This window comes from Pungitius pungitius, chromosome 1 (genome assembly GCF_949316345.1).
Source record: "Pungitius pungitius chromosome 1, fPunPun2.1, whole genome shotgun sequence".
NCBI classification, from domain to species: Eukaryota; Metazoa; Chordata; class Actinopteri; order Perciformes; family Gasterosteidae; genus Pungitius; species Pungitius pungitius.
The window spans coordinates 13,145,983-13,165,355 of NC_084900.1; the positions used below are offsets into that span (position 1 = coordinate 13,145,983).

Here is a 19,373-nt window from a genome sequence, read left to right on the forward strand (position 1 = left end):
CACACAGTGAATCCAACAGCTTTAATATAAAAACATCCAAAAGAGAACAGTTCATTCTTCACTTCCTCTTACGCACCACCGTCCAGCCAGGCTCTCCGTCAGCGGGTGGAGGAAGAGGCTCTGTGCTGCTGGCTGATGGAGCGGAGGAGTCACACTCCATCACCTGAACGCACAAATAAATCCATCCAGTCAGTAGTGTAGAAGAGTAGGCAGTAAAAATAGAGACACCAACTAACTTTTATGGAGTAAAGTAACAAGTACCATATAGTGGAAGGTCAGAGACAGGTGAGACATACCTGCGTTTCATCACTGCTGTCTTCATCAGATTGTGTGGGTGGCGCTGTGACCTTTGCCCTCTGACTCTTCTGTGTGAGAGTGTTGAGGGTGTGTTTGAGCTGCTGTAGCGCCCCCTGCTGCCACTGACTGAACGCTTGTATCAGACTGTCGCACACCTGAAAATACAAGGGACCAGGTTCCACATCAAGAACTACACCCATGTTAAAGCGTAATTCTGTGTAGTGACCAGCAGGGGGCGACTCCACTGCTCCCATAGACTTCTATGAGGAAATGACTACTTCTCTCTTGATTTATTCCCTCAGTAAACATTGTAAACATGAGTTTATGGTCTCAGTCTCTAGTTTCAAGTCTGCTTCAATACAGCATGATGTTCATTTAGTGAATGATGGTCCATTTAGAGTCAAACAGACCATAAAGAGCGGATGCTTTAGGGCGGGGCCTAACGCTGATTGACAGTTTGCTACAAACTTGTGTTTTTAGCTCCGCCCTCTAATTCTGTTTTTTAAACACATTACAGGGTGACATCAAATGGCCTGAGGTACTTGTGCATTGTTATGGTGGTATTAGGTTTACCTGAGGTAAACTCCCATCATCCACCACGGTGTCAAACTCCTGATCCATCAGCTGAGCAACGAAGTCCTCGACCTCGCTCTGCTGCAGGTCAGCTGACACCAGAGACAGACCATCATCATAGAGAGCATTTGAAATGAGCAGGTAGTACGGAGTACATGAGCAAATTGTGATTAGGTACTTTTAATTCACAGCTGTTGAGAGGTTCCCATGGTTACTTACCATTGTCATGAAAGTACTGCTGGACAACATCAACCATCCAATCAGCTTTCTGCTGGCCGTACACGCCCCCAAAGCCGTTGTCCACGGCGATCTGAGGACAGAAATTCGGAATGTTTGAATCTATAGTGGATCACACGGCTGGTTCGGAGGCCTTCCCACTGGCTTCTACTGAGACCTTCTGACCCTCTGCAGGGGCAACAAACCTCCCTTTGCCAGCCCCCCTCCTTTTCAGCTGTGACTGGGGGGTCCGAGGCGGTCCCAGTGTGGAGATCTAACCCCTCTAGCTGGTCCTGGGTCTTACCAGCTGGCCGTGCCAGGAACACCTCCCAAGAAGCGTCCTTTCCACACCGAGGAGCAGCGGATCTCATCCAATCTGGTCCTCTCTTCAAGGGAGACGCCCTCCTGAGGAACTTGTACCTATGACCCATCCTTCTGACCACAGGCGAGGGCGGGAAGGTGGTTAGGACTTCAGGCGAGAAGTCAGTTGTTCAATCAACATATCTGTGGTGGGTTTGTCAAAATTCTCCCTTCCTCACAATGAGCTCCAGGATGTGGGAGATGAGGTGTAGTTAACAGTCAAACCTCCGCATGGAGAGCAGCCGACCCAGGGAGGCTTTGTGCAACATCTTGTTTGTGTGGGACCATGAGACTGTATGAGGTCTTAGCCGCTGGCTCGGTGCAGAGAAGGAAACAAATGTAAAGTGTGAGGAGTGGAGGAAAAAGTGGATGTTAAAATGCTAAAAGTATTTTAAATATGATTCATATTACTGTCATCAGCATTACCCTTTCCTAAAGTCTTAGTGCTGTCCCTCCCCACAGGAGCTTCTGTTGATGGAGGTTCTACCTTATGGTGGTTGTCCCTGCGGTGGTCCTGCTGTACATCTGGCTTACTACTTGCAATTATTTGTATAATTTCTGTTGTAGGAATTGAATGTATTGTTCATCTTTTCCGTTGTGTCACATGACATCCTGTAGTCTGTCCATCCTCCTCCATCCTCCTCCGTCTCTCACCGAGGTTTCTTCCCTTCTTTCCCCATGGAAGGGTTTTAATTGTTTAGGGAGTTGTTGCTGATGTGACGGTTTGGGGACACAGGAGGTCACACCTGTAGACTGTAAAGCCCTCTGAGGCCATCCTGAAATGACCCCCCCTTCCCTTTTTTATTTTTAATTATTTCTCCACACACGGCTTTTAATGAAAACAAAAAGCTTGATAGTAAAAGTACTTTTTAAATTAAATTCATTAGCAAGTCCAGCTGTTGTGACGTCATTGTGACGTAGACCTCCTCAGTCCTCCCGAACCAGTGAGTCCGGACTCCCGAGGACGCAAGTCCGTTTTCTGCGACACTAAGCCTCGACATCCGGTCCATTAACTCCACTAACGTGATTGGTTTCAATCAATGTCCTCAATCAATATTAAATGTTCTGAACACTCTGAAATGTGCGACACAAATAAGTTGCCTTCGTCAAAGCAGAAAACCGTGACGGGCCTGAACCCCCCAGAGAGCCATGAGATGAGATGAATTCAGTTTCAAGGAGCTTTCAAGAATCAACCCTGAGAAATTATCAAAATACAACAAACTGACGTCATCACAGCGCGTCAGAATTATTAGCCTGTTAGCATCATCGCGTTATTACCTGTCGCTCAGGGGTGCGCGCTGCATTCTAACGGGCCCGGCTCGGATCATATTTACCTGTAGAACGGGCCAAGAGTGAAGAACCGCTCTCACTACCTCCGCCAGGAGCGCATGAGGAGGTGCGGGGGCCGCCATGTTGGATCTGAGCGGAGAAACGTTCTGGGCCAGACAGAAACAGTCAATCCGGATCAGACAGAAACCGTCGATCCGGGTCAGGCAGAAACAGTCGATCCGGGTCAGGCAAAAACCCTCAAATATAGCTGTAGTTGTGTCTCAAAGTCTCTAGTCTGCATCCTTGTAGCCTCCAGCCTTCAGCAGCCTTCGTAGACCTGAGCTGGTCCTCCACCAACCGCACAGGCTGAACCAGAAGGTCTCTGACATGGGACGGTCTGTCCTATGGAAGGACTTCCTGCTTGCGTCATCAGCTTTACCTGCGCTGCTCCCGTTGCCTAGCAACCTGCTGGGCTTAAATAGCCTTAAAACCCGAAAAACGTATAAAGTACAGGTAAGAAGGATACACTTATTTCATTTAATTTAGGAAGATACACTTCTTCTCCGGAGCATGATACATTTCAGCCTGAGAGAAGAACATGTTACGGTTATTTAAGTTAATGTATGTATAATACTTTACTAATTTATCATTACTTTCAGGTGAAGTAATATTGCAATCTTAAGGCTGAGGAGATTCCATCAATGTTTTCAACAAAAACCACAACAGCAAACACATTTATTAACTTGTTTGCAAGTTGCATAGGATACAAGCTATTTTAACTGTAACTTAAGATATTACAGAATATGTCCACGGTACAGCAGCTTAACGTCAACACACATGGCTCTCCTTCAGCTTGATGCTTCCTCCTGCTCCATAAAACACAACTAACTGTAACGCAAGTTCAGTTTCTTTGTATTTATTCTGTATTGTAAAAAGTCACAGCATCATCTAAGGTGTGAAAGTTGAGTCATTAAAGTGACTTTTCAGACGAGCTGCCGTTGACAGCCCAGTGGCTCCCGGCGCGTGTTGCATGAAACCAGGTTGAATTAAACCGAGATATTCAGGTTATCCTGAAGGACTTTACCTCTGACTTGGTTGCACGGAAGCAGGTTGAATTAAACCCGGCCAAGTAACCATAGAGATTTATTCTTTACAGTGTTAGGGATTTAAGCAGTAGAGCACACCTAGTGGTAGAAAATATAATATGTGTAATAATGTTTAGTGTTAGAATTGGAGCTTGTGTGATGTTAGATAGTAGTTATTACATTTGTATGTTAGATGAAATAGTTACATTTAAAGTGATATAAACCATATAAATACTGTACACATTACATTAATGTACATTAACACATAAATATGGTCTAAACATAGACGTCTACGAATGGACGTTAAAGCTTTCACTTTTAAACTATTTTGCCTCTGCATTTGTTTCTGTTTGTTACATAGTCGACATTTTTCATGATGCAAGGCATGTTTATATATTTATGCATGATATTTATATTGTGGCCTATGATAATTCATTTTCTTACTCGTTTTAAAGCTGCAGGTGCTAACTTTAAAAACTCCTGAATGAATGCACGTTACAGACACTGTGGGTGAGAGTACAGGGGGATTAATTAGATATGATGGAAATGCCGCGATGTGTATGGATTGGACTAGTTGGGTTATTTATTTAGATATTTGTGCATGTGTGGGTATGTATGCATGTATATCTATATATAGATATATTTTTCCTCCAGGGCAGAAGGTGGCGGTAATGCACCAATAAGACGGCTGTCATTAATCCAAAAGAAGAAGAGGAGAAGGAAGAGGAGGAAGAAGAAAACGTAGGTGAGTCGGCAGAAAGTCACCAAAGTTCTACATTAACATCTTAAAGTGTTCATAGTTAGTTTATTTCCTCTTTAGTTCCAAACGAGAGCACGGAAACGCGTGTTTATTTCCTTAAGCGTGGTTGTGACGTCACGGTTTGACCGTCAGAAGAGAACATGAATCCAGATGTGTCGGTGCGTGAGTATCGGTCCAGATGTTTGAGTGTCCATGTTCGGCCCTTCAGGGCGTGCCGGTGTTATACCCCTACTGGTTTTTACTGCTACTGGTTTTTACTGCTACTGGTTTTTACTGCTACTGGTTTTTCGTACGCGTGCGTGTTTGTGTTGACCCGACAACCTACCTGATTCTCACACATTACAAACCTGTTGCTGAAAATCTACAAAACGCGTCACAGTTCCAAAGCAGCGTTTACGTATGAACAGTAACGCCTAAACGTAGTAACGCGTCGCTGTGCGTAGTGGATACAGTGGATCTCTGGGAGTGAAGCCACGGCCGCTGACATGCTGTCATCCGGCCGGCCGGACGCACTCCGGGGGGATGTGTGTCCGCTGGTACGCGCGTGCACACATCCGGACACACGCGCACACGCGCCCCGTTGTTCTAACGGTAGGGAAACACTGGCTTTGTAGCACTTTGTCGCCACCAGCACACAGTGTACATGTACGTTGTGTTGCTTACAGTCTTGCCCAGTACGTCTGCTAAAACACCGGCTGTACTATTGCTGCTGTTTGTACTGCGTGAGGCCATAACTGCTTTGGTTGTACACTGTCAACTATCATACAGAGTACACCAACCTCTCTCTGCAGTTCCGTTTCGGGGAATACGGAGCTGACCTTTCATGTCTGATGTTGATTTTCCTCAACAGCGCTTGAAAATCACCACATGTAAACTCCGTTCCGTTATCGGATCTGATGCACTTTACTTTCCCGTAAGGTGATACAACTGCTAGGAACTTTTCCGTAGCGTGTACGGTGTCACTTTTCTTCTTATGTACAATAATATACTAAAATATACAAATACTGCGCTTGAGTAATCATCAGCGAATGACTGCACATATTTGTAACCATCTATTGACTCTGGCTACTGGACCTGCGAGGTCTGTGTGTACCATCTGTAAGGGAGCCTTTGATCTGGTATCAGGGTCCCTATTTCTGGTTTGGGTGAATTTTCTGCCTGTCTGCCTGTTTTGCCCTTGATCTGCATACCTTCAACAACATTCTGCACCTTAAAAACATCGTCATAGTTACAGTGGCCCAATATCTCGTGCCATATCTGTATGTCGTGACATGCGTTACACTTAGACTCAGCTTCAGTGTGCAAAAAATACAACCTTCCGTATACGTGAATGTTAAACCTGGTACCGTCTCTGGTTATCAGGGCGTCTTTATCTTCTTTGAAGACAACCGTAGCCCCACTGGCCGTCGCTGCCTTCACAGAGAAGATGCTCTTGCGCAGGCAAAGCTCTTGAACATGGTTATGTCCGTGATGATATGAGAGGTAGCCCCTGTGTCCACCATCAGACCCCTCTGCTGGATGTTGCATGGCGGCTGCCGCTGGGTATTGGTCTTGCCGTCTCTCATCTTGAACACGTAGTCCTCGGCGTCTTCTGACCCTTTGTGCTCTTACTGTCCTTGTCCTTACGCCTACACGTGGCGTCTTTGTGTGTGTCACTTCTGCAGTGACTACACCAGTTTTTCTGTCGACATTCTTTTGCTCTGTAGCCATTGGCGCCACACTTGAAACACATCAACTCTGCGTCGTCCTTTATCCAGCCACGTGCGCTCGTCTTGGCGGGCCGGCGTCCAGTTTTCCCCTGAGTCTTCATCACACTGTCGCTTGACTCAGCTGCTTTTATCTTTTCTGTTGCATCAAAACTACGTAGTTTAGTCTTGAATTCTGCAAACGTAATATTATCGTCTGCATGTGCCACATGTATTGCAAATGGCTTAAAACTTTCAGGCCATCCCTTTGGGACCATAGCGACTAGCAGTCCGTCTCCTAGCGTTTCACCCGCGTTGCGTAGTGCTGTGATGGGCTCGATAATATAGTTCATTACACTTTCATCATTTGCTTTCAGAAGCGATGTCAACGTGGTGCCAAAGCTTTTCTTCCATTGTTGGGTGCATCTCTTAAAACTAATGATAGACTTTTGTCGTCTAAAAGTAGAATTAGCTCCGCATACGCGTCCGTACTAAACGGTGGAAAACAACAAACTTATCTTCCAAACGACTCCTGGGCCCATAACCTGTTGAGTTGTGTTGCTTACCTTCTTGCAACGTTGCATTCGGAGGAAAAGAGATGAAACCAGTATGAAACCAGTGGGGGCGTCAAACGGAAATGTGTCAAGAGTGGAAGAGGATCCGGTCATTTTTCAAAATAAAACATTTAGTTATTTACGGTGGTTCGTGTTCTAGGACACGAACCACCGTAAATAGATTTCAGATTTTTCAGATTTTTTCCTAAATAAACACCTTCACAGGTGGCTGTGATGTAGTGCTCACTCGTAATCGCTGCAATGGATCTGTGCGTCACGGCGTGGGTTCATGTTTTACCTTTGAGTGCGATTGGACATCACATTTAGCTACAAACTCACACGCTGCTTAGTCCTCAAAGAGCTTTAATGATCACGTTGTAGGTTTTAGTAGTTTTTATTATTCTAGAGTAGATCCCTCATAATTGGGTGATGAAATGATTTCCTTCCACAATCTTGTGTTTGAACAACGTGGCTCCAGGATGCCTGTATTTGAAATGTCCCTGCGTTGCCGTGGTGATGCTGTGAAACGACTCTGTTCTGCAGATGCTGCCTTTGGTTCGCGGATGAAATATTCTCAGACTCTTGAGAAGTCTCGTTCTCTCTTGTTCTCCCACGTTCAGCTTGATAAACTTCTTCTTGTCTTTTGGTGATTGTAGACAATGGAAGCGATAGCGCCGCCAGCACTTCCTGTCGTGTATTGCAATGCCGAATGAAACAGACACGTAACTCTAAACCTTTTTATAATATACGACGTGTCGACAATAAAAATCAGCCTGGGCGATTTTTCACAATCTTCGTCGGCGCCTAATCGCTGCAGCTCTAGTGTCGAGGTGAATCTGTGTGTTTGTCCTGATGAAGATAATAATGTGTGAGATCTCCCAGCAGGTTGTTGTGAAGGTGTGGACTCTGCTATGAATCAGGCGGAGGACCCAGAGGACGGAGTCCCTCCCTCTGAGGCCCCTCTGTGTGGGGAACATGACAGACAGACCAAAGCTCAGAGGTGAGAGGACCATCACCAACTGTCCTCCACTCTTCTCCATGTCCCAATGTCTTTGGCTCACTGATTCTGGTTCTACATGTGTGACCAGGACCCATCAGGAACCAGGACCTGTTCCTGGAGCTGGACCTGGACCCAGCTGTGTGTCCATGAAGAGTAACCGGTCTATGAATCTTTCTATAAAATTCAAAGATGTCCGTCCCTCTGCTGATGCAAGGTGAGGGTCTCAGGCTGATGATGAGGTGTTTCTACCAGACTCTCTGGTGGAGGTCCTGGGTTTCTTGCTCCAGGGCCCTTCAGCAGAGTCCAGTGAGGGAGGGAGAGCTCCATGGAGGGCTTGGTGAGACCTGTTGGGACTAAACCAAACTGACTGGTGAAGAACACAGTGAGCTGTTGATTCTCAGTGGGACCAGCAGGACCAGTAGACCTAGACCACTACAGGGAGTCATGTGGTCCACAACCAGACCTCACGTCATGGACCTTTACCTTGTTTTGGTCTCATGTGAGCTGATGCTTCATGATTAGATGATGATGTGATGATGTAATCTCAGTGTTTCTTTCAGATCACATCAGCAGAGAGGAAAGTCTCCTGAACCAAGCTGTGTGTCCATGAAGAGTGATCACTCTATTGATCATCTGATTGACTTCAAAGATGATCACTCTATTGGTCGATATATGGACTTCAAAGATGGACGCTGTTCTTATGACCCAGAGTAAGTTTTTAAACAGATGAAGAACTGTTCTGATTCTCAGTTATGAATCACAGAAATGTTCATTCATTGTTTTAAGTGTTGTTTCCATGACAATCCATCATGACAGAACTCATTATCTTCATCTAACTGGTCTGTATGTGTTTAAGTGTGAGTCATTAACTGTAAACATCCTCAGATGTAAACACAATGTGAGCTAGTTCCTCCACATCAGGATCAGCAGAGGTCACATCTGGAGACAGCTGCAGGTTTCTGGAGACAGATGACTGGGACTGAACATGTGATTAGAATAAACTCAGTGCTTTGTGGACCAGCTGACGGTTCAGTAGACTCTGAAAAGTTCCAAAGTCTAGTTTCAGAAGATCTAAGGAGACTTCTGGCGAAGGTCTAAAGAAGTTTGGAATAGTTTCATAAGACTGTATCAGATGCAACGGTCTGCAGACGTCGATTTTATGACCCACAGTAAGAACTAAAAACAGATGAAACTGATGGCTAACTGTCACTAGAGCTGTAACTAACAATTGTTTTTGATTAATCTATCAACTATTTGTTATATTATTTGACTAATCGAACGATTATTGACCACAGTTTAGGAGCGTGGAATCAAAGAGGCGAGTTTTCCTTCAGGCTACAATGTGTGGCTGTTTGTTTCCATCCAATAACAGCACTCACACATTCACTTCCTGCTCCCTTTTTACCCCCCATGTCACCATGGTTACGCCCCTTCCTCTTAGTGGGCCCCGTGAATTTGGTCCTTTTAGCCCCCTACAATAGCAGATTAAAATGACTCAAAATGTTGGATTATGAACTGAAACAAGATGCTGAGTCTCCAACATATGGTTTCCGTGGTGATCAATCATGACAGAAGCCGATATCTTTAACTAATGTTATGTTGGTGCTGATGGTCCAACACAATGTGAGCTGATGGTTCATGTCCCTCCACAGAGCGGACCAGGAGATCTCAGAGGTTCCCACAGGTCAGTCAGCCCAGCAGCATCAAACACACCTGGACTCCATCTTCATGGTGTGTACATGTAAAACTACTTCAACATCTCTCAGTTCACCATCATCTCCAAGCTGCACTTTGCAGACCAGTGGATTGTCCATCTGTCCAACATGGACCTGGCTTCCATGGTTCTAAATTGTGTCATTCATGGAATATTCTGTTCCAGCTGCTGGAGGAGAAAATCCTCACTTTTGTGAAGAACGAGCTGAAGAAGATCCAGAAGGTTCTGAGTTCAGATTACCCAGAATGCTTAGAGAATGAGGAGGAGAAGGAGGTGCTGGATGAAGAGCAGAGGAGGAGCAGAGAGGCATTTACGAAGATCTCATTGTACTTCCTGAGGAGAATAAAGCAGGAGGAGCTGGCTGACCGCCTGCAGAGCAGTAAGAGGGTTTCTCTAAAGACTTACCATGCTGATGAATGATATATTCTTTGACCTATTGATCCTCTTTCTTGTCTTCATTCAGGACTTTGTCACCGTGAACTCAAATCCAACCTGAAGAAGAAGTTCCAGTGTGTGTTTGAGGGCATCGCTAAAGCAGGAGACCCAACCCTTCTGAATGAGATCTACACAGAGCTCTACATCACAGAGGGGGGGACTGCAGAGGTCAATAAAGAACATGAGGTCAGACAGATTGAAACAGCATCCAGGAGAGCAGCCAGACCAGAAACAACCATCAGACCAGAAGACCTCCTCAAAGCCTCATCTGGAGGAGAGGAACCAATCAGAACAGTGATGACTAAGGGAGTGGCTGGCATTGGGAAAACAGTCTTAACACAGAAGGTCAGTCTGGACTGGGCTGAAGACAAACACAACCATGACATACAGTTCATGTTTCCATTCACCTTCAGAGAGCTGAATGTGCTGAAGAAGAAGTACAGCTTGGTGGGACTTGTTCATCACTTCTTCAGTGAAACCAGAGCAGCAGGAATCTGCAGGTTTGAAGAGTTCCAGGTTGTGTTCATCTTTGACGGTCTGGATGAGTGTCGACTTCCTCTGAACTTCCTCAACAATGAGATCCTGACTGATGTCACAGAGTTGGCCTCAGTGGATGTGCTCCTCACAAACCTCATCAGGGGGAAGCTGCTTCCCTCTGCTCGCATCTGGATAACCACACGACCTGCAGCAGCCAATCAGATCCCTCCTGAGTGTGTTGGCATGGTGACAGAGGTCAGAGGGTTCGCTGACCCCCAGAAGGAGGAGTACTTCATGAAGAGGTTCACAGATGAGGAGCAGGCCAGCAGGATCATCTCTCACATCAAGACCTCACGAAGCCTCCACATCATGTGCCACATCCCAGTCTTCTGCTGGATCACTGCTACAGTTCTGGAGGAGGAGTTGAAGACCAGAGAGGGAGGAGAGCTGCCCAAGACTCTGACTGAGATGTACATCCACTTCCTGGTGGTTCAGGCCAAAGTGAAGAAGGTCAAGTACGATGGAGGAGCTGAGACGGATGCACACTGGAGTCCAGAGAGCAAGAAGATGATCGAGTCTCTGGGAAAACTGGCCTTTGATCATCTGCAGAAAGGCAACCTGATCTTCTATGAATCCGACCTGACAGAGTGTGGCATCGATATCAGAGCAGCCTCAATGTACTCAGGAGTGTTCACTGAGATCTTTAGAGAGGAGAGAGGACTGTACCAGGATAAGGTGTTCTGCTTCGTCCATCTGAGTGTTCAGGAGTTTCTGGCTGCTCTTTATGTCCATCTGATCTTCTTCAGCACTGGTGTCAATCTGCTGTCAAAAGAACAAACAACCTCCTTGGAGTCCAAACGCTTTAAATACACTCCTGAACCAATGAGTCTCTACCAGAAAGCTGTGGTCAGGGCCTTAGAGAGTCCTAATGGACACCTGGACTTGTTCCTCCGCTTCCTCCTGGGTCTTTCCCTGGAGACCAATCAGACTCTCCTACGAGGTCTGCTGACACAGACAGGATGTAGCTCACGGACCAATCAGAGAACAGTCCAGTACATCCATGAGAAACTCGATGAGAAGGTGTCTCCAGAGAAAAGCATCAATCTGTTCCACTGTCTGTATGAACTTAATGATGATTCTTTAGTGGAGGAGATCCAACAGTCCCTTAGATCAGGACGTCTCTCCACAGAAGAACGGTCTTCTGGTGACTTGTTAGCTCTCCTCTTCATCTTACTGTCATCATCAGAACATCTGGAGGTGTTTGACCTGAAGAAATACTCTGCTTCAAAGGAGGCTCTTCTTATGCTGCTGCCAGTGATCAAAGCCTCCAACAAAGTTCTGTTAGTACAGACAGTTCATACATTATGACTTAAACATGCTGCCATCTTTTCTACTTATTCATTTTTTTTTCATCGTTGTTTGATTTCTCACACTCACTTTGTTCTCTCACTTATCTTCTTTAAAACATGTCAGATCATGTGACATGTGTGTTGTTTTGTGTGTCTGTAGGCTATCAGGCTGTCAGATCACAGAAGAAGGCTGTGCTTCTCTAGCCTCAGCTCTGACCTCTGACCCCTCCCATCTGAGAGAGCTGGACCTGAGCTCCAATCATCCAGGAGACTCAGGAGTGAAGCTGCTGTCTGCTGGACTAGAGAGTCCTCACTGCAGACTGGAGACGCTCAGGTCAGATTAAGTTTGTTTGTCTTCAATGATTTAAATGAGTCTCTAAACTCAATCAGCTCCATGCAGTGTAAAATGATCTCTCTTAAGCTATGAATTTGTTCATCAAAATTTCAGATTTGTTTTTTCACCAGCAAATAAACCAAAACTATGTAACCAGAGGAACTAATCTCAGAGACCAAACTAAGGATGAATTTAACACAATAACTTTATTGACAAGACAAATGTATTACACTTTAGCTATACAGTGTTTGGAACACAATGTTGGATGAAACATCACAGGTTCATGCTGCTGTTCCTCCTATTTAGGCTTTGTAATTTTATGTTTGATATAATTAATGAAAAGGAGAAAAGCAGAGGTGCTAAAGACACTGAAGACTTTAATGTGTTTCTCTACAGCAACAATCTGCTGACAGTTTGATGGTTGTTTATTTCTGAGAACGTAACTTGTATCTTTTAGCTCAGATGCTTCAATAAAAAGAGAATTTGCTTCAGCCATTCGTCTCGTGAATCCTTCACAAAAGCCTCCTCTAGAGTAGTTCATCTTCACGCTATCAACATGAAACTTAACATGTGTACTGTCCCCAAACAGGGCTATCACCTATATGTGGTTTTAGCCTTGTTTATCTATGTTTTATAGGATTTATAGGGCTGTTTGAAATGTTTAAGGCAAATCTCAAAATTTGACATTTTATGGGTCTAAATTATATATTTCCTCACCAGTAACATAGAATCACACGTCATAGCTCTCACAGGGTTTCCCTTTATCCCCACGGAAGGAAATGTCCAAATAGACAAAATAGTTCCAGAGTTATTACACTTTTATCATTGGTGTGCCATTTTCAGAGCAGTCCAAAGAACAGACTATGAGGCTCAGGGTTGATGATTAAGAACAACTCACAGGATAGAGTAGTGCTAGGGAGTGTGCCGACTCAAATTTCCTAACATTATGAATTTTTCACCCTCTACACCGTGCAGAGCTGTAACTGTTGTCGCACTTCAGCAGGCGCAATTGTGTGTTGTTCACTGCTCAGCGCCGAGGGCACAGCGGTACAGAGAGTTAGATTCATACGTCACAACTTAAATATGCTGCCATCTTTTCTACGTATTGTTTTTTCATTCTTGTTTCATTTCTCATTTACACTACTCATGTACATTACTAGTTTTGACTGGAAACAGTGAACCAGAGAAAACTTGAGGTGGGAAAGACACTGAAGACTTTAATGTGTGTCTCTACAACGACAATCTGCTGTTCGTTTGTTTGATGGTTGTTTATTTCTGATTTAAAACATTACAAACCTGAAATCAGATATACCATTTTCACAATTACTGTCGTCTCTCTCGTATCTTTCTTTAAAACAGGTCAGATCATGTGACGTGTGTTGTTTTGTGTATCTGCAGACTGTCAGGCTGTCAGATCACAGAGGAAGGCTGTGCTTCTCTGGCCTCAGCTCTGACCTCCAACCCTTCCCATCTGAGAGTGCTGGACCTGAGCTCCAATCATCTAGGAGACTCAGGAGTGAAGCTGCTGTCTGCTGGACTAGAGAGTCCTCACTGCAGACTGGAGACGCTCAGGTGAGATTAAGTTTGTTTGTCTCTAAACTATCAGCTCCATGCAGTGTAAAAAGGATCTCTTTTTTAAGCTATGAAGATCTCAGATTTCTGCTTTCACCAGGAAAAAAACCATACCTATGGAACCAGAGGAACTAATCTCAGAGACAAAACTACGGACTAAAAGTCCCTTTTGTGAATTTAAGTCTGTTTCCATGACATCACAATAACTTTATGGATAAGACTAATTTAATGCACCATTTTCACTCTGTTGTCTGTCTTTTTCTTCAAAACAAGTCAGACAGAGTATAGAGTAGGCGGGGCGTTTTAAAGGTTCAAATTTCGCTACCGTATGAATTTTTCACACAACTGTCACTCTTTGTCACGGCATTGTGTGTTGTTAAAGGCTCAGCGCTGAGCGCGCAGCGGTCTGAGCTACTTGTGTTACATGTATTAAGATTGAGTCATGGTTATAACTTTAACATCAATGAATAACCCACAACATCAATGATACACAAACAATTTGTAACACTAATAATTGTACATTCATAAAATAGATGCACTGAACCAGGGAAGGAAATTTGGGGACATTTTTTGCCCCACTGACTTAAAACAAGGGGCATTTTATAAGAAATTGGGGGCATTTAACTTTTTAAAATAATAAATATACTTATTTTTGCTTCTTGTGTATGCATTTGTCATTAAATGGCAGCAATATAACTATTAGGCAGTAGTCTACAGATTCAATGTGTTTCTTAGATTCGAACATTTTTTATTTTTGTAGTTTCTCATGTTTAAGAATATGTGAAGCAATGTCAAATGTCAAGCTTGACCATTCTGCAGAACGTCTTTGCATCCGATTCACAGCTTCCGCAGTTGCTCTATTATGGAGCTGATTACTCCATGCTCTCTGTAAAAACAAAGAACAACACCTTTAAACCTTGATCCGTCAGCTAAAGTCTCAACTAATTGTAATTTACCCAAATAGAGGATTGTCTGTTAACCAAAAGATGCCTTAACTTATGAGGAGAAGAAACATGTCTAACTGACTGCACTCTCTCTGGCGTTAGCTAACTTTAGCTAGCTAGCAAGCTTTCGTAGCTAACATTAAATTGCTAATCAGAGCTAGCCAACGTTAGCTAACTAAATTATTTCAAAATAATGAACACTTGGTTATCACTCAACGTATCACTCGTCTAGTGACAATTCTGTGAGGCGAGAAAGCAGCCAGCAGCAAGCAAATACTCAGCGGAAGAAACAAAGTTAGTGATTGGCATCAATGTTGCCAATCACAATAGAAATGGGAATATCAATAGTGTTAGAACTGTAGGTGTCCACGAGGCCAGGCAGGAGTCAGGCCCAGGGTCTACGGAGACCTGCGAGGTGCGAAAGCACAACAAACTCTGGGGACAAAGCTGAATTAGTGACATATATTAATGAGATGTGGATTATTGTAGAAGGAGAGCGTAAGAGTGAGAGAGGAGCTCGGTGTGTGTTTTAGACAGGGCAAAAAAGGTGCTGTTTTAAACTATCCTCATGGTATTTTGACCAAAGTATGTTACAGACATTTCATTAAGGAACCATATCAACTTGTGGTAAAATGGCCATACGATGGGTCCTTTAAAACAAATGTCATTTTTCTTCTTGTTGATTGTTGTCTCTTCAGACTTAGTGGCTGTAACTTCACAGAGGGAAGCTGTGGAGCTCTGTCATCAGTCCTCAGCTCCCAGTCCTCTTTTCTAAAAGAGCTGGATCTGAGTAACAACGACCTGCAGGATTCAGGAGTGAAGCTGCTGTCTAGTGGACTAGAAAGTCCACACTGTGGACTGAAGATTCTCAGGTCAGGTTTCAATAGTAATCTCCACTCAGTGTCTTTATTTACATAAATGATCAATTTCTGACCCTCGTACGATTCTTTCTTCTTGCATGATTTGGTTCAAATAAGTGTTTTCCAAATATTTCTATAAACATGTGGATTTAAATATTACATGTGATTTAGCTTTTATCCGAAGCGACTTAAATTGCATTATAACCCATGCATTACATTTTTACCTGGGGAGCATTTTAGGGTTCAGGTGTCTTGCTCAGGGACACTTCGACATGGCACGTGGGGCAGCCGGGATATGAACCGCCAACATTGCGGCTCCCAGCCAACACACTGCTCCATGCACCACCGTCGGCCATAATATGTTACAAATAGAAATATTGGCGACTAATCATAGTCACAGTCAGTAACAATGTTAATGTTACCCCCTCAGTAGCCGACAGTATATCAGTACTGCAGTGACCTTCCAGCCCTCACAGCTCCATCAGATCATGTGACATGTGTGTTGTTTTATTTATTTGCAGGCTGTCAGGCTGTCTGATCACAGAGGAAGGCTGTGCTTCCCTAGCTCTGTGCTCCACCACCTCTCATCTCAGAGAGCTGGACCTGAGCTACAATGATCCAGGAGACCCAGGAGTGAAACTTCTGTCTACTGGACTGGAGGCTCTCAGGTATGAAGAGGCCTGCTGCAGCCACAGACAGCCAGTCTGGTAGAGGAGGTAGAGCTAGAAACCTTTTCTCTGTCCCACTGTCAGCTTGGTTAATATGACCCTCACACACCAAGCTGACCTCAAACAAGCAGAGGTTCATCAAACTGTTTGTATTCTACATAAGACCATCAACACGGACAACCACTTGATGCAGGTTTAAACATTTGATTCACTGACTGCTATCAGTGTGAAATGGAAAATTATGCTCAGTATAATACTGCTAATAATAGATGATGTATAAGTGAACATGATGAGCTGTGTTCATCGGGCCAATCAGAAGAAGAAGGTGGTCCATGTGGACATGAAGGACCAAGCTGTGTGTATGAGAGTGATGTCATGTCCATGTCTCCATGCTGCTCTGACCCCCCTCCTCCTTTCAGGGTGGAGCCTGCTGGAGTCCGATGGTTGACACCAGGTCTGAGGAAGTGTAAGTGTGCTTTGAATTTGATTCATCACACTGTGACATCACTCATTCACCTCTGTGATCTCATCATCAAAGTGTCAATCGATGAACACATGATTAATAACTGCAGCTGTATTGTGTCTTGCTCTCTCATCAGATTCCTGTGAACTCACAATCGACACAAACACAGTAAACAGAAGACTCACACTGTCTGACAACAACAGGAAGGTGACACATGTGGTGGAGGTTCAGTCATATCCTGATCATCCAGACAGATTTGACTCTTATCATCAGCTGCTGTGTAGAACTGGTCTGACTGGTCGTTGTTACTGGGAGGTCGAGTGGAGAGGAAACGTTGTTGTATCAGTGAGTTACAGAGGAATCAAGAGGAAAGGAGACAGTACAGACTGTTTGTTTGGAGAAAATGATCAGTCCTGGAGTCTGATGTGCTCTTATGGAAGATACTCTGTCCGTCACAATAAGACAGTAACATACATCTCCTCCTCCTCCTCCTCCTCTGGTAGAGTAGCAGTGTATGTGGACTGTCCTGCTGGCTCTCTGTCCTTCTTCAGAGTCTCCTCTGACACACTGATCCACCTCCACACCTTCAGCACCACATTCACTGAACCTCTTTATCCTGGCTTTGGGCTCTGGTCTGGTTCCTCAGTGTCTCTGCGTCCTCTGCAGGAGGGAGAGACTCCTCCTAGTGGAGAACCTTCCTCTCTGCTCATCACATAATAACTAATATGCGTGTGTATATAATATAATATAATATATATATATATATATATATATATATATATATATGATATAATCAAAATTATATCAAATAAAAGCTTGAAATATCTCACTTTGCATGTAATGAGTCTATATAATATATTAGTTTCACCTTTTAAGTTGAATTAAAGTAATGAGCTTTTGCACGATATTCCAGTCTGCACAGCTGATGTAGGTTCATGTGGGTGTAGGTGTAGGTGCAGGTGGAGCAGGTGAGGGGTATCTGAGCTGGTCTGGACTCTGGGGGATCCACAGCTCTCTGGGACTTGTGGTGTTACAGATGGATGTCTGAAAAAGCCCAGCAAGGTGTGTTTTAATGTCTCTGTGGATAAATCAATAGATCATCATCTAGATGTTGGGTTTAATCTTAATCTTTGTGTGTCGCAGTGTTCAAGAAGACATTTTATAAAAAGGTCTCCCCTCCCCCAATGTAAGACAAATATATCTGTATGATAAATGATCCTTGTGTGTCTGTCCTTCATTAACATTCACTGCTAATAAAAGTAAGGTGAAGGATGGTTTGTAAACACTAAAATAACTGAAATATAAAGGTGTGATTCTTTTTGAGACGATTTTAACTTCAAATCTTTCTAAATTAAAGATAATTTCACATAATCAGCTTTTGAAAGCTTCAGGTTCAATGACAGATAATATCAGGTACATTTTATTAACATGATATAATAGTACAACGTTTAGTCCCTCTATGTATTTGTTGGGGATTCGTCCCCTGAGTCAGAGAACACCTATTTAATGCAGCCTCACAGATGGAGTTTCTGGAATAAACACAGAAAACAAATAACAGAACTGAATAGTTGACAGTGGTCAACAAATCACTAACACATCACTTCCATCAACAAGACTGCAGCTCGCTACCCAGATTAGCCACTTAGCTCAACGTTGGGCTATTATTGAATGGCTACAAAACGGAACCAACACCGTAAACACACACAAACTTAACAGTGTAGGCAGATGAGTACAGACTTAAAGCCTAGTTTATGCTTCTGCGTTTTCAGAGTAACGGACACGCACACAGAGCCTCTTCCTGCCTTTTCACCCCTCATCCTTTCAGGAGTCTCACATTTCCGGTTTCATAGCATAATTCCGCCATTATTAAAACAAAGAATTTTTCAGAGAGAATTAATCAGTTTGAAGAGTTTTTGTCGGAAGACATCCGTAAATATGACCACTTATACACCCCGTCATTGGCGGACTATGAGGACGCGATGATGGCCTCCAATTCATGGAGGCAGATCTGTGCAACTGTTGGTTTGTCGGTCGACGGGTGAACAAAGGAGGAAAATACGGGACAAATATATACGCAAAAACAATGAGATGAAAATCAGCAGCGGTGATGCACGGGACAAAAAAGTCTGTGATGATAAATGGTGGTTCACTCTGTCACCTCACAGAAGACGTTTCTGGGTCCAAACCCCCCCCCCACACACACACACACACACACCAGAGAGATACTTGTAGGCCTCACAGGGGGGCGCTGTCAGTTTTTGCCATGATTATATGATTCAATTCATTTTCTATAGCACAAAACCAAAGTGGTCTACAGTCATGTGACTTCATTTGTCCCAAAACCATCACAGGAAAAACTCCCCAACAATGAAAAAGTCTTTGTTTGGGAGAATAAACCTTTGGACACAGAGGAGGATCGTCCCCCGGGATGGACGGACAGTGATGGACGTACAGAATGAACAACGTAAAAGATGCACAATACGTTCAATTCATCTGACAGAAATGGTTCAAATACACAAATCATCTCCTCAAATGCGTCCCATCATCATCATCATCATCATCTCCTCTCGTCTTCCTCAAAGAATATTTGCCGTTCTGTTAGAGAATGCAGGTTTCATTGATGAACTCCTTAACCTTCTGACATAGGAAGATCATCCTGATGACTGACAAAAACATAGAAATCCAGGATAAGAGAACGGCGTAGCGTGACCCAGCTGCACCTTCAGGATGAGAAGGGGGGGGACATGTCCATCCAGGG

At 44.0% G+C, this 19,373-nt stretch overlaps 2 protein-coding genes across 7 annotated transcripts; one reads left to right on the forward strand and one right to left on the reverse strand.

The window, feature by feature from the left end:
* Window positions 1-6: 6 nt before the first annotated feature.
* Window positions 7-2,996, reverse strand: tsr2 (TSR2 ribosome maturation factor). Its single transcript, XM_037479807.2, has 5 exons — window positions 2,781-2,996; window positions 1,090-1,180; window positions 871-962; window positions 297-452; window positions 7-163 (listed from the first exon to the last, which is right to left on the reverse strand). Exons 1-5 carry the CDS (start codon window positions 2,856-2,858, stop codon window positions 59-61), a joined length of 522 nt encoding a protein of 173 aa, XP_037335704.1. The 5' UTR covers window positions 2,859-2,996; the 3' UTR covers window positions 7-58.
* A 151-nt stretch (window positions 2,997-3,147) lies between these two features.
* Window positions 3,148-17,341, forward strand: LOC119221699 (NACHT, LRR and PYD domains-containing protein 12-like). Of its 6 annotated transcripts, none has more exons than XM_062562106.1 (14): window positions 3,148-3,228; window positions 4,455-4,545; window positions 7,682-7,799; window positions 7,888-8,013; window positions 8,360-8,509; window positions 9,452-9,530; window positions 9,679-9,892; window positions 9,977-11,765; window positions 11,935-12,108; window positions 13,507-13,680; window positions 15,323-15,496; window positions 16,006-16,152; window positions 16,572-16,618; window positions 16,752-17,341. In XM_062562106.1, exons 3-14 carry the CDS (start codon window positions 7,711-7,713, stop codon window positions 17,330-17,332), a joined length of 3,744 nt encoding a protein of 1,247 aa, XP_062418090.1. In that variant the 5' UTR covers window positions 3,148-3,228; window positions 4,455-4,545; window positions 7,682-7,710; the 3' UTR covers window positions 17,333-17,341. The 6 variants fall into 6 exon arrangements, with proteins under 6 accessions (XP_062418090.1, XP_062418091.1, XP_062418094.1 ...); XM_062562107.1 differs by having other exon boundaries at window positions 7,685-7,799; XM_062562110.1 differs by having other exon boundaries at window positions 4,455-4,541.
* Window positions 17,342-19,373: the final 2,032 nt, after the last annotated feature.